The sequence below is a fragment of the Fulmarus glacialis genome, unplaced genomic scaffold (assembly GCF_000690835.1).
Source record: "Fulmarus glacialis isolate BGI_N327 unplaced genomic scaffold, ASM69083v1 scaffold31290, whole genome shotgun sequence".
NCBI classification, from domain to species: Eukaryota; Metazoa; Chordata; class Aves; order Procellariiformes; family Procellariidae; genus Fulmarus; species Fulmarus glacialis.
Genome location: NW_009187641.1, coordinates 9588 through 21027, shown reverse-complemented (window position 1 = coordinate 21027; position 11440 = coordinate 9588). Strand labels below are relative to the sequence as shown.

At 36.4% G+C, this 11440-nt stretch overlaps 1 protein-coding gene across 1 annotated transcript; it reads left to right on the top strand.

Annotated features, from left to right (window-relative positions):
• Positions 1-232: 232 nt before the first annotated feature.
• On the top strand, positions 233-10929 carry LOC104075393 (zinc finger protein 407-like; the record flags this gene model as incomplete). Its single annotated transcript, XM_009575876.1, is given in 3 exon segments — positions 233-4425; positions 4427-4989; positions 10815-10929. Coding segments are annotated over 3 exon segments (4871 nt in total), but the record flags the coding sequence as incomplete, so codon positions are not given.
• Between the last annotated feature and the right edge of the window lie 511 nt (positions 10930-11440).

The following is an 11440-nucleotide window of genomic DNA, read 5'->3' as shown; positions in this document are numbered from 1 at the left end:
GTAACCAAGTGCCTAGAAGTTGGTTTGATTTTTAGATGTCGTAAGTTTAGACGCCATACTGAAAACGTAGCCTCGTATCTTTCATTGTGTCTGTCTTCCTGCCATGATTTTAATTTGCTATATTGCTTTTTTTTGATTTGGGTCTTTTAACTTTTGGTTGTGCATAAAAGACTAATAGTAACTCTTCTGTTTTACAGGTACTAAGCCAAATGATCCACAATTGATAATACCAATGTTAAGAATGGATGGGGATGAAAATAAGAAGAGAGATGATGTTGATGAGAGTTTACAAACTGGGTTGACAGAAGAATCCCAGAGAAATACATCAGGAGAAAATGCTGGATGTGACTCTTCATCTCAGCAGAAAACAAGGCTTATATCAGATGAAGTGTTCAGGGACCTTGAAAAGAAAAGAAAAGAGAACGGCACAAACAAAAGGGCACTGTCAGGATCACCAAACCTGGATGTGGTTGAAGCAAACAAACCTGAAAATGTCTCCAGAAAAAGAAAGCGGAGTTCTTCAGAAGACATGAGAGACAGTGAAAGGAAATTGCACAAAGTCGTAGCTGGAGAAGCAGATAGTATAGCTGGAGCTGTAAAGAAGGAAGGAGTCGCCAGTTATCTTGGTGATGACATATTTAATTCAAATTTCCTGTGCCTACATTGTGATTTCAAATGTGCTGATGGTGCCATATTGAAAATTCACAAGGAAAATAAACATTCACAAGAGGTGCCAGCTGCTGTTCCTGATAAGTTATCTTCTTCAGAAGAAATCAGTGTTGGCTATACAGTTGGAAACATAGACAAAGGTCTTAAAGGCAAAACGAGTGATCAGTGTTTACCTTCCTGCTCTGATATGGAAAACCATAAACGAGAAAGCCCCTCTAAACAATCCAAAGAGCAAACATGCCCTCACTGTAGTTGCACAGCTGAATGTAGTTCAACATTACATACACATGTTAAGCAAGATCATGAGAAATCCAAGATATTTTGTTGTGATCTTTGTGGTTTTCAGAGTGCTGAGGAAAATCTCCTAAATTCTCATTTCCTTGGCAAGACGCACCTTCGACGCCAAAATCTTGCTGCACGGGGAGGATTTGTACAGATATTGACAAAAAAATCCTTCAAAAAACAGCAATCTACTGCAACCAAAGAGAGGAATGTCAGAGCAAAACCTGGGACCAGTAAATTAAGGATAAGAACTGCTGATGCAAAAGAATTAAGTGTTTGCAGTGCACTGAAAGGTTCAAAAGTAAGCTTGTCTAAACAAAATGGTGGCACTGAACTAGTTGAAATGATACCATCTTCAAATGTTCCCACTGAAAAAACAGATACTATGACAGAAGAAACATTGCTTTCTTCTGGTGTAGAAGGAAATTATGAAGTCCGTACTGAAAAACTAGAAATACCAGGACCCTCAGAAAATACCCTGCAGAAAAGAGAACTCCCTCCAACTACCAAAAAGCTAGTTAGCAGTTTAAACATGACAAGGAGATTTGATAGACCGGAACATAAAAGAAGTGTTGTCTTGTTAAGGTCTTCATTTGGACAGAGCAGGTCTTTTAGATTAAAAAGGCAGGTTAAAAGAAGGTACAGTTTGTTGGGTAACAGTAAGAGAGGCAAGTCTGAAACTCAGAGATTACACATGAAGCATATCTCCAGCACACAGCTTAAACCTTGTGATTCAGGCCCTCTGTCACACACAGAATTAGAAACAGATGCTAAAAGTAATTGTAATACTACTTCAGAAATTCAGGATCTTACTGAAGATAAGCCAAATACCATTTCTTCCAGCACTACAGATACTAAAGACTCTGATGTTAAACTTACTGCTGATCTTGGTGTTCTTCATACTTGCATTGATTGTGGTAATGTTTTTCAGAACAGAAAAAGTTTGGAAATTCATGTTGCAAAGCTTCATACAAAAAGGATCCAGTTTCATTGTCAGATGTGTAGTTATTCCTCTGGAGTCAGGGAAGACATGAAGCAACACTGTCAGGACAGTAAACACCAGATGGATGGTTGTAGCTTTAATTGTCAACTCTGTTCATTTACCAGCTTGAATGTGATCAGCCTTCAAACGCATATGAATGAAGCGCATAATATGTCCCATTGTTGTCCAACTTGCATTCTTTTTTTTGAAATGGAAGAAGAGCTGATAAATCATCAAAAAAATGAGAAACATGATGGTTCATTATTTCAGCAAGCTACTCCATTGAGTAACAGTGATCGGACCTTGCAAGTGGTAACTTATGCTGACTCAGTATCAAACAATAGCCAAAATTGTGCAAAGGAAATGGAAGTATCAATGAAAGCAAGAACTCCAGACTCTTCCTTGATAAATCATAGAAATGAACTAAAGCATTCTGTTCTGAATAAAACCCAATTTCAATGTAAAAAGTGTTTTTATAAGACAAGATCTTCTACAGTTCTTACAAGGCACATAAAACTCCGACATGCACAAGGGTATCACTTCCTTTGCAAAGCATGTAATCTCTACTCACTGAGTAAGGAAGGAATGGAGAAGCACATCAAAAGAAGCAAGCACCTTGAAAATGCCAGGAAAAACAACATTGGATTACGTTTTGAGGAATGTATTGAAAAGGTTTGTGTTGGTGTTGGTGGTATTAAAACAGTGGTGGATCCTTCCGTTTCTGGGAGTGGGAATACAGAGTTAGATAAAGAAATTATACATGTTTCATCCTCTTCTATGGAAAACATATCAAGAAATAAGGAATTCGTTCCACTTGATCAAAGGATTGGTGAAAATGAATTGGTTTTAGCTAATGCACCCAAAAGAGGGAAACCCAAAGGCACTATTTCTAGGACATGTACCCATTGTGGTCTTTTGGCCTCCAGTGTTACAAATTTGACTGTTCACATCAGACGAAAGCACAGTCATCAGTACAGCTATTTGTGTAAGGTTTGCAATTATTACACTGTAACCAAAGGAGATATGGAACGCCATTGTGCAACCAAAAAACACAAAAGTCGTGTTGAAATAGAAGGACGTGGAAAACAGAACTCGGAGATCATCGTTAGCCCTGAAGGAGGTAATTTTGAATCCACAAGCAAGAAGGTTAACAGCCCCATGACTGCCTTATATGAACATGTTGAGGACGATAGCCAGTCATCAGATTTGGAAAATTCTGTCTTAGACAATCAGGAAGTTGAGCAAGGAGTTGCTGAGCTAAAAGTTGTAAATGCCAGTAGGCTGCCAGATTTGGAGCATACTAGCAATCCATTAAATATAAACCAACATATATTTCTGGAACCAGCAAGGGTTACTCAAGATGATGACCCATGCTTCCAGAGAAGAGCGATGAGTGCAAATGACAACAAATGTGTACACTGCAGCTTCACTGCTCATTCTTCTTCTTCTTTAGAGCTGCATGTGAAGCGAAAACATACAAAACAATTTGAATACTACTGTATGGCTTGTGACTACTATGCTGTTACTCACAGAGAGATGATTAGGCATGCAGCAACAGAGAAACATAAAATTAGAAGAGAATCTTACGTTTATTCCTCTTCTGGGGAGGAAGCAAACACAGCAAATATCACTAAAGAAGGCACTGCTTTGTCTGAAGAGGAGCACCATCACAGTGCAGGAGAATCGAAAACTGGTTTAGGTGAAACAAAATGTGTCAGTGACACGGCAGAAGGTGATCATATGAGTAAAAGCTTAACTGAGTGTAGTGTCTTAGATGAAAATGAATTAAAAGGCAGCAGTTCCCAAAATGCAGTAGAAGGTGAACTTGAAGAGGAGTCTAAAAATGGAGGAAAAAACCTTTTTTGTGAAGGATTCCAGCAAACTCCTCAGAAAGATAAAATTACTAAACTTGACAAGGAAGTATCAGTTAAAGAAACAGGTACTTGTGAGTTGCAGAAAAGTAGGCATGGTCAGGAGCTGCTCAACTCAGATGGTGATTGCACTGCAGAAAATCAAAATAGATCAAGCAGCACAAACTTGAATTCAGGAAAAGGTGAGGAAAGCTTGGAAGCAAATAGAGAAAACCCTGAAGTAGAGTGTAGAAACACAGACACTCTCAAAAAAAAATCACTGAAAAAAAATAACCCACTTGTGCTAACTCTTCCAGAAACAACTAGTGCAGTAGAGCAATCCAATTTTGCTGGAAACATTGGAGAAACGGTACAAAATATACAGAGTTTAGAGGGTGACAGAAGTTTCAAAGAGGATCCTACTGGGGAGGAGGAAGAAGCCCTTATGGAAGCACAACATGAAGCAGAAGTAACTATAAATAACAATGTTTGGGAGGCAGATGGCTCAACAGCTGAGGGCATGCAAGAAAGTAGTAATGAGGCTTTAGGAACAGTTATCAGTGCTGATGATAAAGGAAAGGCAATGCAAAATTTTGGCAAGTTTGATTCTTCTATAGTGAGGTTAAAAAGCCATCAAGATGGGGGGACAGGTGTCAGGTGGAGTGAAAGCTAGTGAGCTCAGAGTGAAAGCAGACCCTTCACCAAGTGGTGGGAAAAAGAAGAAGTTAGAAGGAATTTCCCTCGGGGAATCGACACGTATTCGCTGCGATGACTGTGGTTTTCTAGCAGATGGTTTGAGCGGACTAAATGTTCACATAGCCATGAAACATCCTTCAAAAGAAAAACATTTTCATTGTTTACTCTGTGGAAAATCATTTTACACAGAGAGCAACCTTCACCAGCACTTGGCCAGTGCCGGGCACATGCGAAACGAGCAGGCAAGCGTGGAGGAGCTGCCCGAAGGAGGCGCTACCTTTAAGTGTGTGAAGTGCACGGAGCCCTTCGATTCGGAGCAGAGCTTGTTTCTCCACATCAAAGAGCAACACGAAGAGCTGTTGCGGGAAGTGAATAAGTACATTGTGGAAGACACTGAGCAAATAAACAGGGAGAGGGAAGAGAACCAAGGCAATGTCTGCAAGTATTGTGGGAAGATGTGCAGAAGTAGCAATTCCATGGCCTTCCTAGCTCACATCCGTACCCATACAGGTATGGAAACGCCCTCTTTGCAAGTGGTCTCTTTCAAACAGAGTGAATTACACCATTGGTCTTTTTCTGCTTGTTAATCTCTTTAACATTTCTTATGAACTGGCATTCCTATCGCCTGATGAGCCCTGGATGAAATTCAGAATTACCTAGAGGGGTATGAAAATACAATCAAAGGGCAGAAAATGTAAGAACATTTTAAGTGCAGTCACCCTTTTGCTTTTTGTTTCATATAGAGAGATTTCCTTCCCTTTAATATAAATTGTAACTATTAATTGGTTCTCAAATTTATATAATGAAGCAGTGGTGGTGTGAGAGAACAATTAGCTTTTCTTTCTAACTTCCTCTTCCTCACAGTTGTTTAACATCCAAATTGTTTATTTCATTTCAATTCAGTTACACTTTCAGCATTACCTAATGCTTCAGGATAGACATTTGGTATTACATCATTCCTAAATAAATACCAATAAGAAGCATCAAGAGGTTTTTGTAGAAATAAGTTATGGGAATTGGAATTGGTCAGCCTTTTTGGAAGGTAGTGTGTAAGGCTGATGTGATGCACAGGGATGTAGCATCTGATTTAGTTTCTGTGCTGATCACACTTTCAATTCATTTTTATGTTTAATTTTAAGTGGAAAATTTAAAAACATTTTGTAGAAAAATGCATAAGCTGCAGTTCTAAATTTATGTAAAAATTCACTGCGATGTTTCTATAAACCTGCCATACATTCTTTATTTTAAATAGACAGCTTTTCTAAATCACTGAGCTCTGCTTAGACAAGTGGTGTCTCCATGGTTGAATTTATGAGTGGATTTGAATAATAAATTCACATTTCAATGAACATATTTTCATTAAAACTGTAAGGTTTATTTTACTGTACTTTTAAATAATGGCTTATTATGGAAGCTATAGTTTAAATTCATGCAGTATTTGAAACTTAGTGCATGGTTACAAGGAAGAGAACAAAAAGGTAAGAAAAAAGAAGCATAAAAGAATGGTAATTCCTGGCATAATCCTAAAATAGTTTTGTAAGTTTTTTTTATGAAAAGGCAAGGGCGTGACTGGACAACAAAGTTTAAAATTAATCTTGGGGAACACGGGCATTGTATTTCAAACCTTTCAAAGTATTTTACTATAACTGCAGTCAGTATTCATGTATACCAGTAACTCACATATGTAATACTTTCAGCATTACTTCTATCCTGTCAATAACGTAGTTATCTGTATTGTTTCAGCTAATATCCAGCTTTGAATGCAGTGTTAAGTCTTTAGAGGGACGCTCGTGTTCACATGGTCAGAACAGCTGTATAAGCCCTTAATATGCCCTCTTACGGCAGATAAAACTGAATAAAACTAAGGGGGAGGATGCTAATGGAGCTCTCTTTAGAATTCTTTATGCAACTGTCTGGTCAAGACATGTTGCTTATAATTGATGTGTCCATTACTTGAATTCTCTTGTAATTATAGTCAATAAGTCTTGTAAATGTGTTAAAGCTCACTAAAAGCATACAAATTCAAGAACAGAGTAAGGCTAATAATTTAAAATAATCAATGTAGGCATTTCAGCACTTAATTTCCCTTGTGTGTTGATAGCTGATCATTCTTAATCCATTAAGATTTATTTAGTCGTTTACAATGCAAAATAGGTTTGCACTGGTCACTTGTGCCATTTGAAAATGTCCACCAGGTTAAGTGCAGAATGTAGTCCATTAGTCTTCCTTGACTATATGTATTAATTGCATTTAAAATCAAGTTAATGTGGATGTGAAAGTGAGGTAACTATCGATATATGACAAAGCAACCCTACTTACATAAGTTACATCATTGATTGTAACATTTAGTAAAAGTTAGTGTACTTTTTAACATCTTGTGTGTAGGTCTGATCATGAAGTATATTTTTATTGTGCTTAAATATGCAAAGCAGTAAAAGAATACATTTCATTTTGCAAGTCATTTTTTGATGGTGTTTGAGGAGGGGGTATAGAAGGGTTAAAAAACAGAGTTTTATCTGCCCTCTTTCTCACGGCACCTTTAAATGAAATGCTTTTCTTATGCTTTGCTTATTCACATAAATAGTAATGCGGAGACTTTTATTAATAGTTAATGGGAAGAAGGCTTTCTCTTCCAATTCATATTTTCATATTTGTGATTTCCTTTGTGTCTTATAGAACCTTTTCTTCCAATCTGTTACACAATGGATGCAGTTGAATAAGAAACAAATATTTTTGGGTTATTGGGAGTGGTGGCAGAGGGAACTGGCCTACTCCACCAACTGTATATACTCTGGCTTATAGCATTGGTGAGGCAAAGTACAGTATTTCTAGCTTCCCATCTGTTCCAGGGTAACACCAGGTACATAGTAGGAGCAGAGCTGCACATTTTCCCATTTATTGTTCTGATTATGTGCTTTTTAAAAAAATCTTTCTTCAGCATCCAGATGTGCATATATATGTTTATATATGTATGTATATGTAACCATATCCAACTCCTTGCCTTTTTTTTCGTTGAGTAATTGGTGATGGTTTGGGGTGGGGGGGAAGGAAAAGTTGTAGAAAGATACAAGTAATGATTTCCATTTATAGAAGAATAATGTTTCAAAATACGTTAAATAATGTAGGAGATTTTCACATTAGAAATGAAAGGGAAGCTTTGCTAGAGAGGAGATAACAAGTAAGTCCATCACATGTTGACAAGTGAAAATGAGGAAGTGTAAAGAAAAATAAAAGGAGTAGTAGAGGTGGAAGACTTTTTAGTTTGCAATTGATGCAGGTCCCATAAACTTAATTAACAATCAACATCTGAGGAAAAATCACCTGCAACCACATCATCTTCGTTTCGTTTCTCATCAGATTTCTCAGTTAATGGAAGGTTTTCTCAATGTAAGTGTGGTGTCTTACTCCCCATGTCCTAAACGTAGGAGGAAATGGTATGATGATATTTCATGCGGCTCTGCTCACTTTGCATTGGGCCTGAGCTACAGCTATGCCTGCCGGTGCAGATGATGTTGCCTTTGGCTGGCTTAAAGCTGAAGCAGTGAGTTTTTCTTATAGTTTTGAGTCTCTTTTGTTTTTAGTAAAATAGACTATGAACTCCAGTCCTCCCTGTAAAACAGTAGCATGGTTTGTGTCTGTCTGACTTGAACTCTTAAATGTAGTCTATTTTCAATTTGGTGGGGTTTTTTGCTTTAGTTCCCCCTCCCCCCCCCCCTAATTTTCTTGTTAAGAGCCTTATTGTTTACTGCTACCATCAGAAAATGTACACTTTGTTTCCATGCCATAACTTGTGGGTGAAGTAATACTGTGGCTTTTTTTTTTTTTTTTTGAAAATCATTTGGTTGGAAAGATGCTATGTTGAAAGTATTTTTCTCATTTTTCTGTGAACTAAAAGCCAAGTGTGAATCCAATAGTATCACATTCAACACAGCATATGAGAACCATTAAAGTTTGTGATAACATAAGTATGGCTAAGAAATGGTTAATTGCTTCAACATTGTTTCAGATAGCCTTATGGTAAATACAGATTTTTTGCCCCATTAGTTTAACTCTCAGTCTAATGCCTTCATCTTAAGTATAAAATTTTGGGTTGTTCCATCCAAGAACATACTGGAACAAATTTGGCACCAGCAACCTAAAAGGGAGATGCACTGCTTTTGTTTCAGGTGATAAGTACTGACTGGAGCCTGCCAGCACTTGAATTTTCATGGAGTTTAAATGGAGATGTTAACAGATATTCAGCTCTGGATCTGAGAAATAAATAAAAAAACCTAAGGCCTCAGTGATTTTTGGATGAGAGCAGTCAACAGAATAACACATTTCTGTATTGTCAGCACATTGTAGCTACGATTGGTCTGAACTCGAGTTTTTCACAAAGGAGTCATGTAAATGGAAGCCAGCAAAGGTCTTGTATGGAAGCCCTGCGGGACACCTGCAGTCACAGAATGAGGAACGAATTTACAATTTAATCAGTAGGAGAGAAACTAAGGGAACATAGGATTGAATCCACATGGTATTTGAATTCTATGACAAAAAAGAGCAGTATAAACACCAACAGATTTTTCAAAATCCTCTCCGACTGTGGCCTTGATGTTATTAATTGTGCAATTAGTCTTTAAGATCATAAGTTAAAACATCAACTTTTAATACTCTCTTATTTAATGCAAAGATAGGCTGGTTTTTATTTGCATGGGTCTCTTTATAGAATGCAGTGTTGATTTGAAATGTCACCAAATTAATGATTAATTTAGTTTTATCAGGATCATTTAAATAAACTGGGGTTTTTCAGTGTGATTGATAGAATGTGATTGCTGTTAGCTGCAGTCTCAACCTGCTTTTGACATTTAAACATATAAAGCTGACTAGATATAACCATTCAGGTGCTAAATATATTTTACATCTACTTCCAACAGTAGAAATGGAAGTATTAAGAGATCTGGCTTCATTGTCATTGAACTGTGAAATATTCAACCTTGTCTGCCCGTGCTTAGTACTGTTGACTTTTTTATTTCAGTTAGAAGATTAAAATTAATGCTTCATTTTTCGTCAGCTTTTGGGAATTAAATTGAAATTTAAGACTCTAAAAATTTTTACTAAGATCCTCAATTTCACCAATGGATTCTTGGAGGATATTCTGTTTTCAAGGGCAAAGCAAAAAGGTTCATTGATCAAGTATGATATAGTGCAACATTTTTCTTATCAGAGCTCTTTATGTATATTTATTAAAGATCACATATTTCATATTATGCTTAACTGTATTGGAAGAAGTACTTCACAAAACATATACTAAACATAATATGGAGACTCTGTGACCATATTGTACTTACTTTTAACTGCAATTCTATGATTTTGATTTATTGATTTAAGGATTTAGTGGTCAGAAAATTGGAAAGTGCTACAGCATGCTTTAGAATGGTGTTGCTGCGTAATAACATGGGGGCTGACATGTGCCCAATTTAACTATTTGAGTAAAAATATAGTTTTTCCATCCTCGAGAGAGGATCACTGTTAATTAAGATAGACAAATAATTTGACTTTTTGCTGAACTGATGTGATACAAGAAATAGGCTGGTACTTCTTCCTTAGTGAAATAATTTCAGAGTTCTTTGGTCTGCAGTAGACATTTAATATTAAAGTTTGTTCTTGAAATAAATAATAGCCAAAATGTCAATACTTCTGGTTTGCAGAATAATCATAAATTCTTGACCATAAAACAGTCATAAAGGCATAATATTTTATCCACTGTATATTCATACATTGCATGCCATTACAATAGCTAGGTGATGAATCATTTTCTGTGTGTGACAGAACAAATCTGAAATACCAATGCTAATGTGAAATCTATTCAAAGTCGGAAGACCTGTAAAATTGCTTTACTTTAAATATATTTGCTTAAAAACCAAATACTTTTTTGCAGTTTACACCAATATCAAGCCACTTTAAGACCATTACCTGAGTTTCAGCATTTGGAAATGGGGAAAGGTGCAGAACAACTTTTGCAGTCTTGTTGAAAGGTTATCTACCTACTGTATTGTCTTCTCATTTTATAATAATAATAAAAAAGAGTAAATTATTATTAAAAGTTAAGAGAGTAGTTTCTGTGATCTTGAACTTAAGGAAACCTTAATGAGTAATGTATAGTATATACTGTCTGTGTTCCTAGGAGTTATAAATTTATGTACGAGATATCTTTTTTGTTAGGCAAAAATCTCAAACAGGTTAAATGTGGGATAGGCTTTTTTAAAGGTTATTTTTTCGCAGGATTTTTTATTTCTTTAACCATGGGTGATATATTATTCTAATTCAACTCATATCTTATGCTAAATTTTACTTAGGATCAAAGCCATTCAAGTGCAAGATATGCCGCTTTGCAACAGCTCAGCTCGGAGATGCCAGAAACCATGTCAAGAGGCACCTTGGGATGAGGGAATACAAGTGTCATGTCTGTGGGTGAGTAAATTGAAAGAGTCTCCACCATGGTTAACCAGGAGAAGAGTGCAGGATATGCATTGTTTCAGAATTGAAAACTGTGATGTGAGCAAGAGTGGCTAAAATTATGCATGCATATCCTCCTTTCCATTGTTATGGTAAATTCCTTAAATACAGTTATGACATTCTTTTCCCACTTCTAATCCTGCACTGAAGATGAGCAATTTTATGGGCTACAAGGTCAATTTGAACCTGTAATCTGTAAATTGACTAAATTATAGGATGTTCATTCACATTGCCAGGGAGAACTGTAAATTCCATTTAAAGACATAAAAAATATATAATATAGACTTTACTGTGTGGGGTTTTTTCTTTTGCTATACTGTTATAATTTTAGTACCATTAACAGATTTCTGGACTCCATTAGGGTTTTCATTCTTTACGAAAACAAAACAGAAGACTGATTTTTCAAACAAACGGATCTAAAATATTGCAGGCATAACACTTTAAAAATAAATTGAAGTCTTTTATG